The 25,588-nt window shown below is 55.1% G+C and overlaps 1 protein-coding gene across 1 annotated transcript in view; it reads left to right on the top strand.

The window, feature by feature from the left end:
• Nucleotides 1-13,338, top strand: part of FYCO1 (FYVE and coiled-coil domain autophagy adaptor 1) — a 74,241-nt gene extending 60,903 nt beyond the window's left edge. Inside the window, exons 16-18 of the mRNA XM_042978758.1 lie at nt 1,891-2,101; nt 7,542-7,651; nt 9,603-13,338. Coding sequence (XP_042834692.1) covers nt 1,891-2,101; nt 7,542-7,651; nt 9,603-9,678 — 397 coding nt within the window. The 3' untranslated portion in view covers nt 9,679-13,338. The remainder of the gene's footprint in view (nt 1-1,890; nt 2,102-7,541; nt 7,652-9,602) is intronic.
• The last annotated feature ends 12,250 nt before the right edge of the window (nt 13,339-25,588 follow it).

Raw genomic sequence — 25,588 nt, 5'->3', positions numbered from 1 at the left:
TGAGTATTTTCACGTATCGTATTCTTCTGTGTTGCGTCCAACGGCTGCATGAGTCACTGCATCGAGTCCCGTACTCATGCACTCACTCACACGTATTTATTCAGCACCTACTAGGTGCCAGGTATGTTCTAGGTCCTTGGAGTATATCACTGAGCAAAACAGAGCCCCCCTGTTGAGCTTATATTCCAGCAGGGGTTGGCAGACATTAAACAGAAATACACAAGTAAATTACATACTGTGTCACAGGGTGGTGCTGGCCGTGGAACAGAAACAAAGTAGGGTGTTTATTTATTTTTGAGAGAGACAGTGCAAGTGGGGGAGGGGCAGAGAGAAAGGGAGACAGAATCCCAAGCAGGCTCCACGCGGTCGGCACAGTGCCTGTCATGGGCTCGAACTCACGGAACCACGAGACCATGACCTGAGGCTCAACCAAGAGTCAGACGCTTAACCGACTAAGCCACCCAGGTGCCCCACATTCTGGGTTTTTTAATCCTTGATTTCTCTTCTCATTAGCATAGCTTGGGGTGGGGGGAGTATTTCCATCCGTCTCCACACCTCTGAAGGCAGATAGAACTCTCAGCCCCGTGACTTACTTGCTGTGCAGTCTTGGGCGAGTTACCTAACCTCTCTGAGCTTCGGTTTCCACCGCCGCGTCTCGAAGGGGACAGTAATGTATTTTCGCCACGGAAGGCAGTTTGGTGGAGTGGACAGGTAATGGCTTCCTATCAGACCTGTGTGGGCCTGGACCAAGTTTCTTCATCTGTGTGATTCTTGGCTTCCTCATGTGCAAGGGGGAGCACCTGCTTCCTCACGTGGCCGTGGTGATAGCACATGAAGCCTGCGAGCAGAGGGCCCCGCACGTAGTGGCCGCCACCTTCTCACTTCACAGTCGAGGGGATGCGACTCGCCCGAGGCCACGCCGCCCCTGAGGTGGCAGCTCAGCAGTGGAGGCCCTGTCCTCGCGTCTGGTGCTCACATGCGGGCTCCCGACTTGCACGGTCCAGGAGGGGGCGCCACCGAGTCGGAAAACAGGCAGCCTCAGGGAGCAGTCCCCCCTCCGCCAAGTCCATGCTCTGATGTATGCCTCACACCCATCAGCGGGCAGGCCTGGTTGTCCTCGTTGGCAGATGAGGAAACTGAGGCTCAGGAGGAGGGAAGGAAAGCAAAGCAGGTACCGGAACCCGGGTCCCTCTGGCTCCGCACTCGGGGCCCCGCACAGGACCCCGGGAACAGAGGAGCTCACTGTCACTAAACCTTTAAACTTACGGAAGCGGCTGTTGTCCAACTGGCGAGCGTTAGGACCGGGGACACGGACCCCGAGAAGCCTGCGTCCCCGAGGCCATCACCCTGCCCCACCGCCCCTGCCGTATAAAGAATCTGGGACGGCTGCGTTTAAGAAAATCAGGGTGCCCCCTTGCAGTCTTACAGCAGGCCCCAGATTTCCAGAGGGCAGGAAGTTTGTAATGACGTGCGTGCTTCCTGCTGGTGCTAATGACATGAAGGGCGGCAGGGAGTTGGAGAGGGGACCTGTGCTGGGCAGCAGGGCAGCTCCGGGAAAGCTGCAGAAAGCCGAGGCCTCCGCACCCGCTTCCCGTTCGCGGCGCGTGGATCGCCTCAGGCCATTCTCCTCTCCGACAGGCTTGCAGGGACGTGCCAGCCCCACGCAGCCGGGACTGTCACCTGCGTGCTTTACACGCGTCCCCGGTGCCTCGACCCACACTGCGCACCCAGGTTTCTCGCATAGTTAAGCGTGTTGGTCAAGGGTACCCAGGCCTTGTCCTCCCAAGAGCCTCCAGGGCTTCCGGCCACCTCTGAGCCGCAGACGAGCTGGCCAGGGGACTCGGGCACTTTGCCCGTCTGATCCGGGCCCTCTCCGCCCTTGGGTTTTAGGATAAAATTACCGCTGACGGTGGAAGAGATCGCCAACTTCGGGGAGAGCAACAGGGAGCTGTTCGTGAGGTCCAGTACCTACAGCGTCATCCCCATCACCGTGGCTGAGGCGGGCCTCACCATCAGCTGGGTCTTCTCCTCCGACCCCAAGAGCATCTCCTTCAGCGTGGTCTTCCAGGAGGCCGAGGACACACCGCTGGACCAGTGTAAGGTAAGGCCGGCCCTCCGCCAGCGGGGTGCTTGGGCAGACCTTCCCTGGTGCGGGGCCGTGGCCGTCCAGCCTTCTGCTGGGCAGGCCTCCCCTGGAGTGTTTGGGCCTCGGCCGTGAGAGGAACGTGGAGAGAAAGCAGGAGGGCGGGCCCTCCGGGCTGCATCCCACGGAGCAGGCAACGCTCCTGTTCTTGGCCGGCTTGGGAAAGGAAAGACCTTGGAGGCTCCAGAGCACTGTCCTCAGGCGACTGAAGGTTGCTCCTGTGTCAGACATCTCCGGTCTGACCTCGGGACAGGTCAGTGGGTGAAATTGCGAAGAATACAGACATGCGGCCCGGTTTAAGGATCCTCTTGTAGCCCGGCTGTGCAGAGCAAGAGGAGGGCACCGTGGAGGAGGTTAGGGGGCATTGGGTCCCAGAGACCTTGCCAGAGACACCTGGCCATTGTGTCCCTTGGGTGGTGGGTGGGGCTTGAAATCTCGGTGGCAGATGCAAGCTCATAAAGTCCTAAGACGTTCTCAGCGTGGCATGCTGACGATGGCCTGGACCACGGGTCTCAGTGTTGTCTGCACGTTAGAAACACCCACTCCTGAGGCCACCGCCACACCGCTCGGTCAGAATCCAGGCAGCGGGTAGCAGAGTGTGGACACACAGGCATCCCCAGGTGCGTCCGGTGAGCCTAGCTCCAGGGGCTTGGGAGCCAGAATAGAAAGGATGGGTGGGATCCAGAGCCCGGGACAGGAGGTTGAACAGGACTCCGTGGGTGGCTGACTGACTCGGCAGAGGGGAGAGGAGCTGGTTTGGGCAGAAATTCCTGTCCCGTTTGACACACTGTGGGTGGGAGGACCGGTGAGGACGGCCAGGCTGGCCTAGAGCTCAGAGCGGCCCTTAGTGGCTATACCGTGCGGAAACTTCCAGGTGCCAGCAATGGCGAGAAGAAGGGTGGGGGAGAGCAGTTTGAAATCGCCTGAAAGGAGCCTCCTGTGACGTCTGTGTGAGAAAATCCCTGAGTCCCCCCCAGCCCCCGTCTGTGGGGCGCTGGCTGTGGGGGGCCCTCGGCGAGAGGCGGGGTGCGGGCCCCGAGCTGAAGGAGAGCAGGCTCGCCCCGTGCGCCCCGTGCCTGTCTGGCTCACCGTCCTGTCCCCTGCCCTGTTGGTACCGGCTCGTTGCAGAGACGACTCTGTCATTCCCGCCCTCTCCAAATTCACTCCTACGACTTAATTCCAGCCTCCTTGAGTTGGCCTTGTTCTGTGGAGCCTCTCATTCACGCTCTGCCCCCCCCCCTTTCCCTTCGGGGGGCCCCTGGCCGTGAGCTCGGAGCCCTTACTCCCTGGGGTTCCGAGGCTGCCCCCAGGCGGTCCTGGGGCTTGCGGGCCGGGAGCGGGCACAGACTCCGCCCTGCAGATGGCGTGCAGGGCTCACGTTGGCAGATGAGGTCACTAAGAGGCAGAGTGGCTTGCCAGGGCCAGCGCCACGCTCAGCAGGAACTTGCCTCCGGTAGCCGGGCCGTTCGCCCCCACAGCCCCAACACCTACCAGGGACCAGCACCACGTCGTCCCGCATCGGACACCGGTGGCTGTTTGTGGCAGGGACAGGGGAAGGGACTCAATCGGGTGTCCAGGCCTTTGCTGTTCCACCTGTCCACGCGTGGCCGAGCTGTGGGCCTCTCCCCTTGTTCAGTCGCTCACCCGCCAAACCCTCACGGCCCTGGGAGATCTGTGCGGTTCTTGCGGGCTTGGGGACCCGGAGGAAGCTTCCTCATCTCTGGCGCCCAGGTGACCTCCAGGGGTCAGGACTACCCGTGTGTTTCTCAGAGTGGACGCCAGGGGGCAGAAGGAGCCCGTACACGGGGCAAGCCGGAAGGGCTTTCGGGCGCTGTCTGCCTTCAGGAGCCCAGCATCCCCAGCCTGCCGTGGGGCTGCTGTTATTTCTCCCCGAGGTCCCCTGAACAGACATTGGCCTGGGAACCTGTTTCCAGGTGCACGTCCTCAGCGGCCGTCTAAGGGACTCCCCCTAGGATCCCCTGACCGACCTGGGCCTTACAGGAAACCCCGGGGTCCAGAGCAAATTGCAGCACCCAGAGTGTGGTTATGGAGGTACAGACATGAGGGACTCGGGGTCTGCTCACAGCCACTTCCTGAGTTTCTGCTGAACCCCGGGCTCTGTCGCGCCTATCAGAGCTAGAGAGAGAGAAGGGACAACGTGAGATCTGCCCTTCAGGAGAGAGACCCTAGTGAACAGACAACCATGATTCCAGGTAGCGTGTCATGGTGGGGACGGCGGGCACCTGGGGCGCAGTGATCGGGGGAGGAGGCCTTGGGCCACACCAGGGGACGTGCCCTGGTGGAGGGAGCCACACAGCACAAGGCCAGGCCCATCTCTGGCAGCCCGCAGCAGACACTGCCCCGTCCCCGGGCCCCCTCCTCTCCAGAGCGTTTCCACCGGGACAAGGTCGTTCCTCAGCACTGAGATCAAAGGCTGTGAATTTGGGAAGACGCTTGACCAGAGAAACAGTAAATCAAGGACTTGAGGCTGCCTGTGTGTCGACCGCTGTCTTAAAGCCTGGGGACAGAACAGGAAACGGGACCCAGGCCCTGCCCTCTCTCTGGGCGGGGACCCATGTTTGGCCAGAGAAACTCAACAGCCTGTCTGGGGTCACAGAGACTCAGGGGAGGGACCAGCACCGGCAGCAAGGACGCTTGACATTGTAATTTTTAGACAGCTTTATTGAGATACAGTTCATATACCAAATAATCGACCCATTAAAATACAGTGTATTACAGCTTATGTAACCATTGCCACTCTAATCATCCCCAAAAGAAACATCATGGCCAGTCACTCCCAAACCTCCGCCCCCCAGCAACCACCACCGTGGCCTCTTGTGGCCTTTTGTGACTCACTTCTTCCATGTAGCATAGAACCCTCACTTTGCACGGGAGCCCCAGGCCACAGGAACCCGTCCAAATATAAATGAAACCAACTCGTGCTGTCTCGCAGACACATGGTGTAAATCAGGGCACGGCCACCCAGGCACTGGCGCTGGTGGGAGGCCAGAGCTCACACAGCGGAGACCTGCCTCGGGTTTATTCCAGAGACCACTCCCCGCCCCCCCCCCCATCATCTTCCTATCACTGCAGCTGCATGAGCCTTGGCCAGAGAAAATCTCATAGATTTTGCCCCCGGTGGGAAAACAGGAATCAAGACACGTGAAAAGTCTACAGAATAGAAACTTCTAATGCCCAACGAGCTCCCGGTGGTTGCTTTGCAATCAAGGCCGTAAATGCTGAGGTTGAGGTGTGGGGCGCCCAGTGGCCCCTGTGTCAACAGCAAGCCTTCCTGTCCAGCGGCTCCTTCCTGCCTGCGCTTGCTGGAATGTCCAGGCTCAGAATTGGTAGGTTACGGGCCACAGAAGCAGACCCAACCTCTCAACCTCTCAGAATTCTCAGTGCCCGATGGAAATAAGAATGTGAGAGACCGTTAATGGGACTTGAGGAGACCATGTGCAGAAGTGGCCGCCCCAGAGCCTACACACAGTAGGTCCTCATTCACCTTGATCCCACCCAGGCCTGTCTTGGGCTCTACCTACTCCCTCTCCACCAGCAGCTCCCAGCCAGAGCAAATGTACTGTGGCATCCGGAACGTGCCGTGCACAATTCTCTCCCATGCCTTTGGGATCTCCCACTTGATTTTTTATTTCTCTTTGGCCCACGGGTTATTTAAAAGTGTGATGATTAGTTTATAAATATTTTGGTATTTTCTTTTTTTTTTTTTTTAATTGTTTAATGTTTATTTCTGAGAGAAAGAGAGACAGAGAGAGAGCATGAGCAGGGAAGGGGCAGAGACAGGTGGAGACACAGAATCTGAAACAGGCTCCAGGCTCCGAGCTGTCAGCACAAAGCCCGATGCGGGGCTTGAACGCACGAGCCGTGAGATCATGCATGACCTGAGCTGAAGTCGGGGGTTTAACCGACTGAGCCACCCAGGTGCCCCAACATTTTGGTATTTTCTAGAGATCTATTCACTTTTTTTTTTTAATTTCTTTTCTAACGTTTAGTTTTGGGAGACAGAGAGATAGAGCATGAGCAGGGGAGGGGCAGAGAGAGGGAGACACAGAATCCGAAGCAGGGTCCAGACTCCGAGCTGTCAGCACGGAGCCCGACGCAGGGCTCAAACTCATGAACTGCGAGATCATGACCTGAGCTGAAGTCGGCTGCTTAACCAACGGAGCCACACAGGTGCCCCGGAGATCTATTCACTTCTAATTTAAATCCATTGCAGGCAGAAAACCGACTTTGTATAACTTGAATCCTTTTAAATATGAGTGTTGCTTTTTTTTTTTTTTTTATGGCCTAGAAGATGGCCTACTGTGTATTATCCCAAGCGCACTCGAAAAAGACAGTTTGTTCTGCCATGGTCAGGTGGAGTGTTCCATAAGCGGCGGTTGGATTGAGTTAGTTGATGCTGTTCTTTGAGTCTTCATTTCCCTACTGAGCTCCTGTCTTTTATTCCATCCCTGATTGAAATATACAACCATAATTGTGAATTCACCTATTTTGCCTTGCAATTCTACCACTTTTTGCTTCGTGTGTTTTGAAGCTCAGTCATTAGGGGCATCAGTGTCAGGACTGGCCCGTCCTCTTCATGCACTAACATCTTTATCATTAGGAAATTATCCCTGGCCACATCCCTTGATATAAAATGTATTTCGTCTGATATTAAGGCAGTCAATTCACCCTTCTTTTGACTCATGCTACCACAGTATATCTTTTTACATCCCTTGATTTTCAACCTATTTGTATCTTTACCTTTAAATGGTCTTTTCTTATAGGCATGATGGGGTTGGGTCAGCCTGACAATCTTTGCCTTTTAATTGAGATGTTTAGACTATTTACATTTAGTGGGCTTATTGATCAGGTAATGTTTGAGTCTGTCATCGTACTCTCTGTTTTCCATTTGTCCCATCTGGCTGTTGCTCCCTTCTCTCCAAGTGGAGACCTGGGGCAATTGTGGGGCTCACCTGACCCCAGGTCAGCCCTCGGTCCAATCGGAGCCAGGCAGACTTATGGACTTCACCTCGAATAAGTCCCAGCTTCCTGAATCCATAAAATGAGTGGTCCTCCACATGTGGAACATTCTGGCACTGGCCATGGTCAGAGAGGCTGGGGCCACTCCTTTGGGGCGCTGACTAGTTCACGATGCCGGGTGAAACTCATGCTCACAGCCTCTTCCCTAACACAGGTTATCAACAAATGCAGGGCATGTGGAAGACCCCTCCCCGCTCCTGGGGCCGACCACAGCCCCAGCCTTGCCCCGCTGCGACCTCAGACAGGGCGCCTAGCCTCCCTGGGCCTAGTTCCCTCCCCAAAATAAAGGCTCTGCCCAGAAGACCTTTAGGCCCTCTCGGCTTCCCTGACACTTTTTCTGATCTGCTTTTCCTCCCAGGTCCTCATCCCCACGACCCGATGCAGCTCCCACAAGGAGAACATCCAAGGCCAGCTCAAGGTCCGCACACCAGGCATCTACATGCTCATCTTCGACAACACCTTTTCCAGGTAGGGATGCTCGCTCATTAACATCCAGAACAACTCACCTGCCTCCTGGCCCCAAGAACAGAGGTGGACATTTAAAAGAGACTATTTAATTATCAGTAACTTACTATTAATAGTTTGTTTTGTTTTGTTTTTTACCTTAGACCCCTATACGGTGGTGGTTTAGGGTCTGTTATAGATTTTATAAAACACGGGCCAGTACTTACAGAGTCTTAGCTCGTGTCAGGTGGTTCTCGGCCCTCCACCCTTACGGACTCACTTACGCCCGGCAACACCCCCATGTCGGAGCGACCACCGTTCTCCTCACGGTGCTGCTAGGGGACTGAGGACCAGATGCGTAACAGAGTGACACTCCAGGTCACACAGCTGGCGGTGGTGGAGCCAGCTGGGAACCCAGAGGGCCTGCCTCCAGGCTCTGGACTCAACCGTATGCCCTCCTGCTTCTTGCGAGTGTCCAAGCTCCCACTGCCCAGCCCAGAGAAGGGGCTCAGTAGAAACAGTGGATGGTTGGATGGATGGATGGATGGATGGATGGATGGACGGACGGACAAGCAAGAGGGAAATGAAGGGCAGGACTAGAGCTTTGAGGAGGAGCCCCTGGGCCTTCTCAGCATGGCAGCGGGAGCAGCGTGTGCCGTCTCTGGGAAGCACTACATCAAAGCACCAGATATGGGTCAGCAGTGAAGGGCTAGAGGGCAGGACGTTGGGAATGTAGGGACACGAGCTGGAGGGGCAGCCGAGGAAGGAAGTGGAGGAGAAGAGCACATTGGTTGGGCGTGTGCCATGCGCCAGGGCCCCACGTCCTGGAGACAGGAGACGGGGGTGGTTAAGGTTGCTGGCACACATCCCTTTTGTGTCTTCTGGCTTTGGCATAAGCCCTTGTCGGGGCCACCTTTTTTAGGAGACCTGCCTGACCAGCACCAGCCACATCCTCTGTGAGTGGGGCCCTGAGCTGGTGGCCACATCCCCCCCACGGGGCACCCTTCCCAGCCCACTTGGCTTTTAGCAGAATGACTAGATAGCATATTCTAGAAGAGAGCCATACCACCCCTCACCACCTTCAGGCCCTGAACTCCAGGGCTTGTGGCCAAGGGCGTCCACACACGAGAGGCTAAGAGCATGAACTTTCCCCCCTTGCCCCCCTCCTTCCCCTCTCCTTCCCCTCCCCTGCCCCATGAACACACACGCACCTTGAATTAGCAGGACTCAGGGGCACAGGCCCAGCATTTCCAGAGAACGGCCTCCGGAGCTCCAAGTGACCGTGAGCCCCAGCCCCCTGCAGGGCAGCGGGATGGGGCAGCGGTCAGGCGAGTGGGTGCGGGTCCGCCAGGCGCGCGGGCCCTGCCCTTCCCTCTGTGGGCCTTAGCTGAGCCCCGCCTCCTGTGCGGTGGCCGTGAGCACAGATGCCACCTCGTGAGGATTCCCTGCGGATTGTGGGCGCGGCGGAGGAGAGGCGCACTGAGGGCGGAACGCAGTCCTGTGCCCCAGGCAGGCTCCTAGTTACCGCTGGAGGCGGCCGTGCTGCTGTGACAAACCCTGGCCTGGTGCCCTTGCAGAGAGTTCTGAACCGTGGACGGCAGAACACGCTCAGGTGGCCGGGGGTGCTGAAACCCATGCTCCCCCAGAGACCTCTTCTCAGTGTCTGCTCTCTCCGCCCACCCCCTCCCCGTGCAGCCCCCTGCCACCCCCAACGGCTGCAGAGCAGCAACCCTGCGGCTTTTCTGCACCCACGCCCCAGGGCAGTCGGTGCTGACGTCCCAGGACCCCCCCCCCGGACCCTTTGCCCGGGGAGAAGTCTGCCGGACAAACGGGGTGAGGGGCCCAGGCCTCCCTGCGGGGCCCCTCCCCACCCAGCCAGGTCACCGCAGCCCCCCGCGGAGGCCCCAGCGGCAGCCGCTGCCCTCAGGCTTCTGCGTCTGCATGACACCCTCCTTTTCCACTTCTGTTTCCTCAGGTTTGTCTCCAAGAAAGTGTTTTATCACTTGACGGTTGACAGGCCTGTGATCTACGATGGAAGCGATTTCCCGTAGGCTCAAGCACCTGGTTTCACTTTATCCACAGGAAACACTACTCTTGCTCACCTGTCACATAAAGCACTAAAAAAAAAAAAAAAAAAAAGGCAGCGGCTCCAAAGCTGACGGGCCACCCCTCAGAGCTGCTCTGTCTGGAGCACCTTGTACTCAGAACTTCGCACCGTCACTCTGAGCCTCCATGGCTTTTAAGGGCTCAAGCACCGTTTCCCGTGATTAGGGACCCGACCATCCTCACACCCAAAGGGACACTCACTCTGCCAAAGGTTTAAACCCTCAGGAGACCATCGGCCTCTCCCGGAGCCGCAGCTGGCTCCAGGCCGCCCCCGTGGAGAGTTGCACAGGCCAGAGGCCATGATCCCAACTTGTGCCCGGGGAGAGAAAGGCCCCACTCTGCCCAGCAGGGGCCAGGCGTCCTGGGCGACCATGAGCCGGGATGTCCTGGCCAGACCCTGTTGAGTCCTCAGGCCGTGAGGCCCTTGGTCCTCCCAGGAAAAGGAGGCCACGGGGCCATCCTGAGAGTCAGGGTGCCTGGGGGGCCCCTCCGGCGACTCCCTCCAGCCTCTTCCCGTCATGCCTCTGTCCCTTCCTGCCCCAGTAAATTTGGGGCTGCTTCAAACTCAACAGTTTTGGAGGGGCCTCGAGCTCCACTTTCTTCCTGGCTCTTCTGTCTGCAAAGTCCTGTCCTCGCGCAAAGCCCTTCACTCAGGCAGGCCCCTCAGCCACCCCCCTGAGGACGCGCACTGCGGCGCTGTCTCTGCACGAGCGGCTGAAGCCCCGAAGCCGGCTAACCCTGACAGCCTGACCGACAGGCAGCATCGCGCCTTGGCCCTTAGGACGCACTGTTCAGCTGATGGGCTCTTTGTATAAATAAGAGCTTCTGCCCCACCTTCAGACGTGTTTAGTAACGATCATAATCTGGGTAAGAACCACTTTCAAAACTCGGGGCCTTCTTAACAAAAGTCTTTGGTTACCCAAGCATAACAGGCATCACTCACGAATCTGCTTTGACTTCACTCCTCGGCCCCCACTTGCCACCCACCTGCTCCCCAGCACCCCGTTTGCCCACTTCCCGTGGCTCAGCCTACACTTGACCCCCAGGAGCCATCTCCCCTTGGGGCCGAGGAATCCTGTGTCCTTTTCCTGGAAGGACACAGCCTTCCCACTGTCCGCGACCCTCCTCTTCTCCCGCCGTACAGAGCTCACCTTCGATGGCTTCTTTGTGCCTGGTTCACAGAGGCCAGAGCCCGAAGTCGGAGCTCAGACACTTCCACAGGTGAGCGGGGCATCTGGAGCGGCCCCCTTCGGACAGGTCAGGGACCCCAGGCCACGTCCAGCACAGACCCCTAAGCTACCAGCCAGCAGAGAGGACTCGTGGGGCAGGGGTGGGGGAAGTAACCTCCATGATAGACTTGGAGCTGTCGCTTAACTGGGGACGTGGCTGCTTGCAGTCAGGTTGGGCAGGGCAAGGGGGTTGGTGAACAGAACCTTCCGGAGACATCAACCCAGAGAAAAGCCGAGCCTCTCGTGCTCTTTCCTTGGAGCGGCCGCCCACGGCAGAAAGCCACCGGGGTCTCTAGCATCTCCCAGTGGCCCAGGCCTTGACCGTGCTCACCACCAAGGCAAGATGCGGCCGGGCTCCCAGAGACTCTCCCGAGCCCCACGCCTGCCCTCCCCGGTGTGCCACACAGCCTGAGGATGGTTCCAGAGTAAACCATGCCGCCTTTGAGCCCACCCTCTCCCCTGGAAAGGGTAATCAGAATTAGTGGCTGCCCGTAATAACAAAACCCACAAAAGAGAAGCCAGAGCGGTCTGGAGTCTTGTTCTGAGTGCTTTCCCAGGATGCCATGCTGACTGGCCAGCTGATGGTGCCCCCACCATCCTGTGCAGCTAATGGCTCCTGTGTTTCCTGAGAAAGGCCTGGAACATTCCATCCAAGCCCCCTCGTGAACCTCTGTCAGTCAGCCCGGCAGGGGCCCAACAACACGCGTAACGCGCCCGGCTCTTGCGAAGCCAGCCCAGAGCCGCTGCTCCAGGAGCACAGGGGCCCCTGGTGGCGTGCAGTGCCCCCGCTCCGGAACGCTGACCCTGACCGCAGTTGTTCAGAGGGTCGCCCGATCCCCCGGCGGTGACGTCCCGGCTCCATATCCTATTTATCGTTTGTGCTGGACAGACTCTTCTCCCTCGTTACTTTGCAGCGTGAGCTCGAGTTTGCTGTGCGTTACGCAACTAGAGAGAACACGTTGGCCTGTTTCAGTGTGGCTTGTACGAATAGCTTTATTCTCATTTTAAACAGGTTCTCGACTTTTCTGAGGTTTGGGGGTGGGGGGAGTTTTCCAAAACCGCAGATGACAATGCAGAACAACCATTGAAGGTGGTAGCCCCAGCCAGGAGACTGAATGACACTAGAAATCATCAGGAGGAGACCTCCTTGGGACCCCAGATCACTATGCAAAACAAAACGAAACGCAACAAGAACCCAGAAGCCCCTGGATGGCCGGCTCTCTGAATAACAGTCGCTCACCCTGTAGTACTCCTGCCGGCTGCCTGGTCCACCTCTGGCTCAGAAGCCGCTTCCCCACCAACCTTCCCCCAAGGACACAGCCTCTAAGGCATGCCCACCCATAGCAAGGAAGGGTGTCGGGATAAAGCGTGGCCTCTGCAGAGCCCTCGTGGCTGGATCCCGCTGGCCTCCGGTCACCTGGATCACGAGCAGGCAAAGAAATGCCCAAGAAGGAATCTGGAACTGAAACACCCCACCAGGCTTGAAAAGTAGAAAGGGAAAAAGCCACACGCTGCACCTGAAGAAGAAAGGGAATGGTTTTCCTAAACGCTTCCAGTTATCCCCTCGCCTAGGGTGGGGAAGTCATCCTAGACTCAGCGGAAAGGAAATCCCCATTTGGGAGTGAGATCTCAGCGCCTGCATTTTACGCGAAACTGGTTAGGTGTCCGCTGAGTTTTAAAGTGTCTTTAGGAGTTTCATTTTTTAAGGCCCACCTTGGTACCCACACGTGAGAATCCCACCCTTGGCTCGGAGGTGTTGAGAATTAAGGCAGAGAGAAGCCATCCGTGATTCCAAGAACCAGGAGTCTTGCAGCAGAAACGAGCCAGCCAGCCAGGTTCGCAAAAACACTTAACCCCGAAAGGCACTTTTTAGTGGCGCCTTGGGTAAGTCTTTTCGTTGCGTTGTGATTCTTCCGAGGAAACGGGAATCATGCCTCTTCCCTTGTAATGGCTCTTGAAAAAATAGTGAAGTCTATCTTTAAATTTCGGGAGACATCGCTTCCTTAGACACAGGCTTCCTTAGAACCTTAGGATGAGTGTTATCCAGAGATGCCCCTGCCTCTGGGGGCTGCACAGCGACGCCCAGGCCTTGGCTGGGCAGCTTCCAAATCAGAATTGCACTTTAATTGACTAACCCTCCATTCTCGAGGCCTTACGGGATAGTGGGTCTGGGGACCCATTGCGTTCTTACCTGCCAAAGAACTACCCAGGAGCACATCAAATTGCCAACACCCCACCTGCATGGCGGCGGGGGGGGGGAGAGGTGAGAAACTTTTGTACCCCAAACATACTTCTTTATAGCATCTGCGGCACTGTTTGGAACTGTTTTCTTTTTAACCTCAGGATTGAAATAAAGCAAACACTATGACACAGGGAGTAGCGTCGTCTTTCTTTGCACCAGGACCCGAGGCGAGTGATGAAGTTACCCAAACCGGACCGGGGGTGTGGAGTCACCCTGCTGGGACATAGAGCATCGGCTTGTACCCCGGCTTTTTAGAAGGGCTCGAGCCACCAGATGCTCCGAGAGGTTTGCCGTGTGGCCTGGCATCTGGGTACTCCCACCCCCGCCAACCGTGAGGTTGAGGTCGGCGTTCAGGCCTGCTGGAGTCAAGGCATCCTTCCAACCCGGCTGCTCTCCGCCAGATGAGCAGAGAACACAATGGTGACCTACCAGGACGGTGTGGGGGGGGGGGAAGGTCACAGATGCCCTAAAACCATGCTCAGTTGGCCTGTGGTACAAAGCTGGGCAAAACCACAGGGCCACGGCAGCTGGCGGAGGAAGGAGTCACGTTCCCACCGTAACTTAACGCCTACTCCTGCTGAATCAGCAGAGACCTGACACAGACCCAGAAGGGGCGGGACCCCGTCACCCCTGGACTGGTCAGATGGAGCACACGCACCCCACACCCTGCATCTGAGGATCACAGCCCCCCTTCCCTCCCTCTCCCTTCCTCCTCCAACCCTCCCCCCCGGCGCCCAGATTCTCGTGTGGCCTCTTCTCTGATCAGTTACACAGGAATAAGTTCTATTTTCTGTAACCGTAACCATGTTCTCCCTTGAGGGCAGGCACCGTGTTTCCTTCATCTCCTTCCTTTCAGCCCCACAGCGTCAAGCATCATGCCAGACACAGAAGCGCTCAGCAGTTACCGAGTCAATGAGGCCACCAGCCGGTCCCCGTGCTTGGTCAGCTCTGAGGCCATCGCCAATCCCATTGGCCAACTTGGCCAGGGACAGGAGCCCCTGTAGCCCCCATGGCACCGAAGGGCAAGCCTCCAGGAGGGGGTGTGGGGAGAATGGAGGTGAGCTGGTCTCTCGATCCTGCCCCCCCCACCCCCTCTTGTGTTAGCGATGCCCTCAAGTCAAGCCTCTTACTGTCCCGCGAGCAGGTTGAAGGAATGGAAGATTGGTTTATCCAAATGCCCAAAACAATGCAGCGGGAGTTCTTGGGTACCAATCCCTCCAGAGACTTGGTGACCACATGGGCCTGGGGGCTGAAAGAGAACCAGCTGAGACACACGTAGCTGTGTCCCTGCCCCTGAGGCTGGGATCCGGGAGCCTCCATATAAAAATCCCCATTGCGCCGGGGCGCCTGGGTGGCTCAGTCGGTTGAGCGTCCGACTTCAGCTCAGGTCATGATCTCGCGGTCCATGAGTTCGAGCCCCGCGTCAGGCTCTGGGCTGATGGCTCAGAGCCTGGAGCCTGCTTCCCATTCTGTGTCTCCCTCTCTCTTTGCCCCTCCCCCATTCATGCTCTGTCTCTCTCTGTCTCAAAAATTAAAAAAATGTTAAAAAAAAAAAAATCCCCATTGCGCCTAAACCACGGAGCAGCCCAAGATGACCAGAGTCTGCCCCAGATTCTCCAAGGCCCACATTCCATTCCAGGGATCTCGGCCTAGCTCAGGTCCCACAGGCTCCGTGGCACCTGCTGCTGCCTTGTCCCTTCTGGCCATGTTGCCCTGTGGCGCCCAGGTTCCCCAGGGGACTCAAAAGGAAACTCTCGGCAGGTCTGCCCTTTCGGTTTGAAGATGCGTGGGAAAAATCTGGCGAGGGGAGTTTGCCACCCACACAGATCGGTGAAACCTGTCACCCCAGATGAGAAAATGGACTTTTTTTTTGTTTGTTTGAGAGAGAGCAGTTGAGCCGAAGCCATCAGAAGCCAGGCGGAGAGCACAGCTATCATGAAAGCCGTTCAAAGTGGGTTAGGGTTGACAGAAAGGTCAGCCTTCTGTGTTCCCCACACGGTGGTTTCTGGAGGAGGGTGAACCCGAGCACAAGTGTGATCGCCGGCCTCTGGGGTTTGATACCTGTACCCCCGTCCCTCCCCAGCCCCCCTCCCTACCCCCCCCCCCCCCCCGCGCTCTGCGGGAGGACGGGACCCTGGTGTGGTTTCCTCACACCTTCGGGCATGTATGGACTGCGGTTGTCTCAGACGCGGCAGCCCCATCCGAAGCCTGGAATGAACTGTCTTCTTTGCTAAAAAAGAAAAAAAAAAAAAAAACAAAGTCAGGCATCAGCAAACCCGGTGCACGTGAGCGTCCTTACCAAAAGGAAGGCCTCGGACCCAGACCAGGTGGGGCTTGCGGGCCTGTGGCTCCCTAGAATCACCAAAGGGAAGGCAATTTCAAGTCAGGAGGGCCTCCCTCGCTTTCTGCCGTGGAGGAAGCCTCCGGCTGAGCCACGAGGAGAGAAGGAAGTTTCCCGCAAGGGCCTGGATACCTGTCGGCCAGGTCTGTGGAACAGGTACTGTCTTCTTCCCAAGAGGAAGGAAGGGGTGAGGGGAGGGGAGACGGGGGGAGGTGGTGAGGAAAGAGAGGTACATGGGAGGGGCCTCCCAGAGGCCTCGGGGAGGGCCGGGCTGGAGTCTGGGTTAGCAGAACTCACCTTTCTCATCGGAGAAAATGGCAGCGTACGTGTGGCCAAGGCCAACCACCACATCCAGCGGAGGCAACATTTAAATAGAAGGAAGACCTGGACGGTTTGCCAAAAAGACACGGAAGGCGGTGGCTGGAGACACGGGAAAGGTAGTCGGGTTTGTTCCTGTGTCTCTGGGCTTGGCTTCAGGGCTTCCTATGCTCTCACAGAAAGGCCCCGAGGAGGGACGGCAGCCAGAGTCCTCCCCCCGCCGCCAGGCCTTTGCACAAGGGACGGGGTCCGTGTGTGGGACCAGAGGTCTTGGCAGGGACCGCCCTTCTCCACCAACAAGGACCCCCATGGAACCGTTGGGTGTTCTCAGAACGAGGACCACACGCTCACGGCCATGCCAACTCTGGTTCATCAGGCTGAGCCACCCAGAAGCCTGCTAGTGGATCAGCGCAGGTGACCCGCTGGGCCACCCCGAGGTCCTTGAGGGTCACTGCCGTGTCACCACTGCGGTCAGAGCTTCAGGAAAGGGGTGAAACGAACTCATGGATCTGTCCTCGAATTTCACTCCGCCAGTGACCCCTGAACCTTGGAACGGGGACTTCTCCAACCTCAGCCCGTTGGCCCAAGCGCGGGGACACAGGGGCAGCGACTTCCTTCTTGGAGAGGAAGCTACTTCCAAACAAACCACCGGGGAGGAAACTGTTCTACGGGCAAAAGTTTTCACAGCCGCCATTTCTTCCACGGCTCGTGTTTGCCTTCAAGGACATGTCGCTCACTGACAGATCGTTCCTCAATGGGGAAACATCCCCTGCCCCAAATCCAAAGTGGCTCCATCCATGTCCAAAATTTCAGAGTTCCAGGAAGAAACGGGAGTTCAGTGCCGACGGATACGTGACGGGGGAGGTCGAGTCAAACATGGGCTCCTCACCCGGTCCATACGCAGAACTCAGAAGGTCCGGGGACTTGGATAGGGGGAAAATGGCCTCTTTCCCCTGACTCTGCACTAAAATGTAGATCTTCCCCCCACCGTGAATGTAAACAACATGTCACACTAGCACATGTCAGCAAGGGCTATGATTTCGTCGCCAATGGAAATGACAGATGTTTTCATATTTAACAGACTCTCAAAATCTCATCTCCGCTCTACAACAAAGGTTGTCATCACACCTGCTGGTCGATTTTACTTAATGCATTAATAATGAAAAAAAAAAAAAGGCACAGATGTTACTGGTTCGTAAATTTGTTCTGATTTTTAGAGGATTGTATTTCAACAGAGGGTTTTTTTTTTTTTTTTTTGGAATCCTATGTATTTTTTTTTATTCATTTGAAAACATTCTAAGAAGAGGGCAGAAGGCTTTATAGGATTGCCAGAGGAGAGCATGAGACCAAAAAAAAAAAAAAAAAAGGTTAAGGAACTTTGGCTTCTGCCAGGTCTTTATGCAAAAGATCAGATCAGCTCCCTGCTTCGCAGGTTCATGAATACAGTAGGAGCAAATATAACCAAATCTAACAGGCTCTTGCCATAAGTCGGCCCAAGACCCAGGGGAGCTGTTAAGTCTGAACCATTTATGGGCTTGTTTCTACTACTGCACCATGCCGAGGTGGCTGTGGGATGGTTTTCTCTAAACTGTTTTCATTTTACTGGAATGTAGACATTCCAGTGATTTAAAACAAAACAAAACAAAACAAAACAAAAAACAAACTCCTTCATTAACCAGGATTTGCTATGGCAGCCCTTGACCTTCAAACCGTGTATCGTCCTCCACGGGAAGGGCCGTATCGGTTATTTATGGTCACGATAACATTGCAAAACAAGCAACCTCAAAACCAGCGGCTTAAACCCTCAGCATGTATTTAGCTCCCAGACCCGCAGGTGGACGTGGGCGTTCTCGTGAACTGACGCATGCTGGTCACTGAGGCGCCCGCCCTGGCCGGCCACATGTCACCTGAGCGCTCTCGCGTCTGCAGGTAGACTGGCTGTCAGCTGGTGGCGGCTGGGCTCACCCCCACGCCTGCGGTCAGCTGCTTGGTCAAAGGCGGGGCTGGCCTGTCTACGATGGCCTTGGCCAGGTGACAGCCCTGCTCCTCGGCGTCCCCCACCCCCAGCAGGACAGCCAGGCTCGTTCAGCGGAATGCTGGGGAGGTTTCCAGGACAGCGAAGGCAAGCACAGCCTCGTGTGCTCTCCTAGAACTTGGCACGACATCACTCTGGCTGTATTCTGTTGGCCCAGAGCCAGTGTCAAGGTCAGCCCGGGTTTGAGGTGTGGGAAGAGAGACCGTTCTGGACGGGAGCACTGCCAGGTGGCTCTGTAAAGGGCACGGGGCCAACAGGGGTGGAGACCACCCGAGTCACCATCTCCCGTTCTCGCACTTTCCCTTTCGCCCTAGTCTCTCCTCCTTCGGGAAAACGCTTGCCATCTTCTCCAGACACGCCCGTCCAGGCACATGAGGGCACACACGAGACTCTCCAAGGACTCATCGTCTGTGACAGCAAAGCAAGGAAGACCACGTCAGAGGGGGTGGCTGGAAGGAGCGCACACCCACACCGCAGAAGACATGTGTTTCTGGATGAGGGCGCTAGACGCTCCACAGCGGCTTCCCCTGGAAATGGGGCTGGGCGGGAGGGGGGGCGGTGGGGGGGTGGGGAGGGTCTGTCCAGGCTTTGGAGGTGGTGCTGGGGGAGGCACAATTTTGCTTTTCTCGTTATACCCTTCTATACCACAGACTTATTTTTGTTACACACCAGTCTAACTTTAAAATTTTTTAAACAAATTTCTTTTTTTTTTTTTAAGTTTATTTATTTTGAGAGAGAGAGAGCAGGGGAGGGGCAGAGAGAAAAGGAGAGAGGGAATCCCAAGCAGGCTCCACGCTGTCCACGCAGAGCCCAACTCGGGGCTCGTGCTCGCAAACCTGAGGTCATGACCTGGGCCGACGTCAAGAGTCGGACACTTAACCGACGGGGCCACCCAGGCGCCCCTGAAAACTAATTCCCAAAAAGAACAAATTCACATCAGCTCATGACTACACTCAATTTCCCAGTAAACAACCTACAAGCTCGAGTCATAATGAAGTTAACGTCTCTACATTCACCCAAAGGGTCACCTACTCAACAGCGAGCGTGACCACATGAAGCCAGGAAGGGAGAGCCTGGGAGGAAGCCGAAGCCTGGGCAGGATTCCTGCTCCCCTGCCCGGGGACCAGCCCGTCTAGGGCCACCCCACCCTCCTGACTCAGGGCCTGTGCGGGAACAGAGCCATGCCTGGATTCCACGGTGTGAATGGACCACCGGAACTAAATGTGCTTGAACTCCGGGGCACCTGGATGGCTCTGTCGGTTAAGCATCTGACTTCGGCTCAGGTCATGATCTCACAGTTCATGAGTTTGACCCGCACCGGGCTCTGTGCTGACAGCTCAGAGCCTGGAGCCTGCTTCGGATTCTGTGTCTCCCTCTCTCTCTGCTCCTCTGCTGATCGCACTCCCTCTCCCTCCCTCTCTCTCTCTCTCTCTCAAGAATAAATAAATGTTAACAAAAATCTAAATGTACTTGAACTCCAATGGAGGAGAAAGTGCAACAGAGCATCTCAGAGGTCAGATTCTAGTATCAGAAAAACATGCCTGGATTCCTGGTGCCACTACCTACTAGCTATGGCTTGAGGCAAGTGACTGAGTCACTCTGTGCCTCAGTTTCTCCACCTGTTGAATGGGAGACCTGACAGCAGCTGCTTCAGAAGGATGTTGTGGAGACCGCATAAGATTGGAAAAGGGCCTTGCTGGGGCACCTAGCTGGCTCAGTCAGTGGAGTGTGCACCTCTTGATCTTGGGGTTGTGGGTTCGAGCCCCACAATGGGTGTAGAGATCACTTACAAAACAAAGGTCCTTGCGTAGCGGTTCCCATAAGAATCACTCAAAAATGTGACAGCTGTTCTTGAGAAAGTTGCCTACATTTACCTCCTCCTCTCCTAGGCTCTTTTGTCCCTGGGTACTGGTCAGCTAGGCAGTTGGGGGATTGAGTGACTGGGGTCGTTGAAAGACAACTTACAGAGTAGTTTGTGGTGGGTTTAACACATGACCCCAAAGTTATATGGCACTCTTCCCATAAGAGGTGGGGGCCTGTGGCTGCTCCCCAGGACTCTGGGCCAGCCTGGCACCGTTCTGACCAGTGGGGAACAGCCAGAGCCAGGTCAGAAAAAGACAGACAACTTCCCCCTGGTGCTCTTGGATCCTTGCCCAGGGGAAACCAAGGGCCGTGGAAACCAAGTACCATGACCCCCATGCTGAAGAGGCCATCTGTGGGCGCCCCACTTGCAGCCCACATACAGATGGAAAGATGGAGAGCTCTTGGGCAAGCTTTCAGGTGACCGCAACCCCAGCCAATGTCTGGCTGCAACCACATGACAGATGCCACGCCCCAGATGCCCAGTCGTTTCTAAATTGGTGACCCACAAAATGGGGAACACAATTAAGTGATTACTGCTTTAGATCACTAAGTTTTGTGGCGGCCGTAACAAGACCACAGCTGAATGGAGCACATTCAGCTCCATTTGTAAAATCACTTCTCTTCACAGACTTGTGAGTGAGCCAAAGAGAATTTTATGCCAAAGAAATATTAGGAAATCATGGGGCACCTGGGTGGCCCGGTCGGTTAAGCGCCCAACTCTTGGCTTCGGCTCAGGTCATGATCTCACGGTTGGTGAGTTCGAGCCCCACACGAGGAGCCTGCTTGGGATTCTCTCTCTCCCTCTCTGCCCCCTTCCCTCACTCATGTTGTCTCTGTCTCTCTCAAAATAAATAAATAAACTTAAAAAGATTTTAAAGATTACAAAATCAATTACCCCAAAACTCAATGGCTTAAGAAAATGGTAACGATTTTATTACATCCCAGGATTCTGTGGATCAGGAGTGTGAGCAGGGCTCAGCTGGGTGATTCCCCCGTTCCATGTGGTCTTGAAGGAGGCCGCTCAGTGGTATTCAGGGGGCAGATGGACGGGTCGATTTGGGAGGAAGTAGTCAGGAAAGCTGGGGTCAGGGGAGGGAGGACAAGCCACCACCAGGTGCTCTGTGTTCCAGGTGTCTGCCCGGGCTTGGGTACAGTGCTCTTGCACCTATGTGCACACACACACTCGCACACACACACACACACACACACACCCCTCCGGCAGAGCTTGAGGGTCCACGGCTGTATGTGTTTGGGGTGGAGCCTGAAGAGAGGGAGCAGGTGGGAACCTTTTTCGATTCTGTGAGGCTGATGACATCGTCTGTTGCTGGTTCGCCCCCCGGCCCATGTTTTGAGGGAGGTGTCAGCTGGGCCTCGGCGGTCACACGGCATCAGTTAGAGATTGCGTGTGATGGTATCTGTCCATCTGTCCTTGTGCTCCCTGGAACTCGGCCTGGTATTTTCGGCCAAGTGTTGGTCAACGCTCCAAAGCAATGGCTGGTTTGTCTGACCATGGCAGGCAAGGCAGGATGGCAACACGGGGCAGAAGCCAAGGCTTGAGAGCCTGGCGTACCCTGTCGTGAACTGCGTGACCTTGGACGAGTTACTAACACATCTGAGACTCAGTCCCTTCGTCTGTAAAATGAGGTTAATCACAGTACCTACCAGGCCTGGAGAGAGCGAGCAGGGGACAGTGGCTGAAAGGTCCTGGGCTGGGGGGAGACCGTGTCTGTCCTGCACACCGAGACCCTGACCTGCTGTCGGTGCACAAGATCTCTGACGACTCAATTAAGACCAGGCACAGCCTGAGCCCCCAGCCTTCTGAGATGGGTTCTGTGACAGGTGCTCACCGCCCGTTGCTCTCAGACACCCCGTGCTCTGCACCCATCAGGTCTTAGATGGGCTCTCAGGATGGGTAGCCCCCGGTGAAAGATTGTTACGGGCTGACTTCTCTAGAAGCAGACACTGAGCTGGAGTTCAAGGTGCAAGATGTTGATCAGGGATCAACACCCACGGAAGGAGGTGGGAAGAGACGGGATTGAGCAGAAGGAGGCTCAACGGCGATGCGAGGCTGACGATCCTCCGCCAGCGGGCCAGGCAGGCAGGGAGCTCTGGAGCAGCTGCGCCTATCAGAGCGCCTGGCAGCCTGAAGCCCTCTATCCCCCGCCTCTCAGGCATTGGCTGCAGTGGCCTGGGGTGACACGGCTCTGGCCAGAGCTGCTCTCTGCAGCACAGGTGAGCACAGGCGGACCCTGGAGGAGCTGCCAGCTGGCGATTATGTGCGGACCACATTCGCTGCAAGCCCTTGAGGGGAAATTCAGTTGATGGGGAACCTCCACCCAACCAGAGGGACTTCTTACTTGGCCCCTGGTACCACAATCGAGTGTAACAAGTAAGCACGTTAAGGGCGGAAGAGAGCTCATCGAGAGTCCAATGTTGGAGAGATACATCTGCATATCTTTTGTAGGTTTTAATGATATAAAAGCAAAGAAAGACATGGAATGGGACATTGGCTCTTGGGGCACCTGTACCCATAAAATAGACCTGATTAGAGAAACAGTCCCGGTTCCGGGAGGATGCAGGCTCAGACCTCACTCAACTGCAACGGGAGGGGCCGACGGGATGGGGGAGAAAGGATGGTATGGCACAAGCACCGTTGCCTCTTGGTTGTGATGGCAACCGCACTCTACAGCCACGGTGCTTACTGATCATGCACCGCAAACAACTTGAATAAAGAGAGATTTCTCTTGAGCATCTAACGTGCATAAGGTTGGGGCACCCGGGTGGCTCAGCCACTTGAGCACCTGACTCTTGATTTCAGCTCAGGTCATGATCTCTCATGGCTCATGGGATCAAGCCCTGCATCAGACTCCATGCTGGGCTTGGAGTCTGCTTGGGATTCTCTCCCTCTCCCTCTGCCCCTCTGTTGCTCGTGACCTCTCTGAATAAATAAATAAATAAATAAATAAATAAGGTGAGTGTGCTGGAGCCCCTTGACCAGAGTGTAGGAGAAGGAGGAGACGCTCCAATGGAGAGAGGTCAAGTCCAGTGCGGGACAGAAATCCTCAGGCACCGAGCCAGGGGAGGTGGGGGATACTTTTGCCCTTCCTTTGCCCTGGACCCCATGGGAAGCTCCAACTTATGAGGCCAAATCAGAATTAGAGAACCAAGCACAGCATTCAAAGATTATAAACACAAAAGGGCCATGTGGACACGTGTGACAGCTTTTCATTTCTTGGAGCCAAAAGTCGATGATGTCCAAAGGTTTCATGCTTCGTGACAGCCTTTACTGGGTATTTAAGCCCATCGTGGAGCCACTACCCATCACCACCACACTGCAGTGGTGATGGCCTCCAGAGAAGGGGGACCAGATCCAAGGAAGGAGCCCGCTGGAGCTGGTTGCTTCCTTGAGCCCACTGGAGCTGGTTGCTTCCTTGAGTTGTTACTATTTGTAACAACTGCCATGGGCAAATGGAAGACATTATAACCGCACACCTGTCTTGCAAAAGCCAACAGGCAGCAACCCAGGCCACTCACCAGGCCGTGGGAAAGCACTGTGTCCAGTCCTGCTCAGCCCGCCCACCCTTGACCACTGGCTCCTCTCAGGCTGCCCGTAGACAACAGGACTGCATCACTGCCCTAAGGACATAACATCCCATTGCTCAAGGTTGCCAATCTTTACTCTTAAAAAGTTTCCTGATGGCTGAGTTCGGACACACGAAATACACATTTGAGAAACGACCAGTTTTACATTTTAACGAATTTATTACTTCAACATAGTGTATCTTCTACATACAAGGCATTATGTGCGGGGTGAGGGCGTTGGGCACATACACCAGATCAGGAACACACATGAAGATCCTTGTTGCTCTTTGGCAACCTGACGAGGTCGCCATATGCAACTTGTCCTGGGAACTATCTACACACCAGTCTTTAAGCCATACAAGGACACCTCATGTTTGTCAGCCAAGGGATATCACCTGATAGAGCCTTCCATACTATCTTCCATGTTGGAGGCCACATGGCGCTTGGCTTTTCCACATTGCTAGAATGTAAGCATCTTGAGGGAAAGCATATTGTAACCCTGTTGGGTGAGTAGAGAGGGTCTGGCTCCTAGTATAGACACAAATGTTTGCTGAGTGACTTAGCATTCTGCAGGCCTGAAAGGCAGCCCAAGACACCAAATCTCCAGTCATCCAAGTCGACTACATCAAAACAACAACCCCACTTGGATGTACATGTTGTGATGTATGGACTTAAAATTAGTTTTCTAAAAAAAAATTTTGGTAAAAAAGACAATCTCTCTTTTGGCAATGAAAACACATCACATTTCGTTCAGTTTCTTGGTTGTTCTCCTTTATAAAGTTCTAGTCAAACGTAATCATATATGATAACCCTCTTTTATCTTTATTTCAAAAGGTACTCACAGCGCGTATTCTCTCGAAATGTTGAGTGGCTTAAATCTGCTACCAACACCTAGATTAGTTTGAATGTAAAATGGTCCTATTTATGCAATCATTTAAAAATGAAAACAGTTTGCCACAAAACATACTTTCAGTCTTTGCCATATGATTCAATCGCAGCCTGTCTTTAATCCTCCTTTGGATGGATTCCATCCATCATCCGGGATGATGCAATAGTGAAAGTCATGTCCTAAAGGAAACACTTGGAACTAAGCATGACCACCATGCGTCCCAGTGTGACCCAGGGTTTGACATTCTCATGGTGTCCCACATCCCCTTCCTTAAAAATCAGAGAGGGGAAAAGTATAGTCCCTGGCATTTTTTTCCAGCTCATGGACATTGGCCAAATGTGCGTTATGTCTCAACTCTCACTAAATCCCCATTACAGTGTCTCTTAGGTAAATCTGAGCCAGCGTAGACCCAGCAAGCACATCATGGCTCACCCCTTTCTCCCTCCATCTCTCCCCACTTCCTCAGCTCCACCAGGGCCCCCGTGACACATATCAGAAGCACAGTATCAGAAGCGCGCTGAATGGCAAAGCCAAACTAGGTCGTGTTCTTTCCACCTAACTGCGCAATGTTATTTAGGTTTGGCCCATACTTGTTGCTTATTCTCCTGGGTTCCTTCAAAGCCGCCTGGGTCTCCTGGAAATGGTAGCCGAGCGATGGCTCTGTCCATACAGTGGCCTTGGGGACATCACCCTCCCCCCTACTGTAAGTGGTGTTTCTTGCACTGGGGCCCACGTCGTTGGGCTGGTCCCAGACCAATGCTTGTTTACCTCCAGCCTCCTGCACACAGGGTAGGTTAGCAAGGTCTTTGTGTCACTGCCCATGTTCTGCTCCCTTCATTTCTCACTGACGCACACTTGAGACATGGACTGGGAGGGGGAAGATGAGGTGGCAGAGTCCAGGCTTCGGTGCCACCTTTGGAAGCCATGGTCTTGGGACTGAAACCACAGTAATTCATAGCACACCTAGAAAATCAGATGCTTCCTCTAGAGCAAGTAGCAAAGCCAGGGTGATTCGTGGGCTGCTCGAATAGCCCCCCCTTGGAAATCCCACTGGGCTAACTGGGACAAGCCTGGGAAATAAGTTTGACCAGAGGAGAGAGGAAGACCAGGCAGCCAAGATGGCTTTAAAGTATTTTGGAGATTTTATTTCCTTATCCCACCCTTGTTCCTCACCCTCTAACATGGCTTTTGGATCTTCAGTTGGACACATTTAAAATACAGAGACAGTGAAGAAAGTGACAAGTATGGGTATTTTTGTAATGATCATTAAAAAACACTTTTCTAATATACAAAATTTTTTTAATTTTTACTTATTTTTGACAGAGAGAGAGCAAAAACAGGAAAGAGAAGGAGACA

The sequence above is a fragment of the Panthera tigris genome, chromosome A2, assembly GCF_018350195.1.
Source record: "Panthera tigris isolate Pti1 chromosome A2, P.tigris_Pti1_mat1.1, whole genome shotgun sequence".
In the NCBI taxonomy this organism is placed as follows: Eukaryota; Metazoa; Chordata; class Mammalia; order Carnivora; family Felidae; genus Panthera; species Panthera tigris.
Note: the sequence above shows the minus strand (reverse complement) of the source record. Positions and strands in the feature narration are given on the sequence as shown.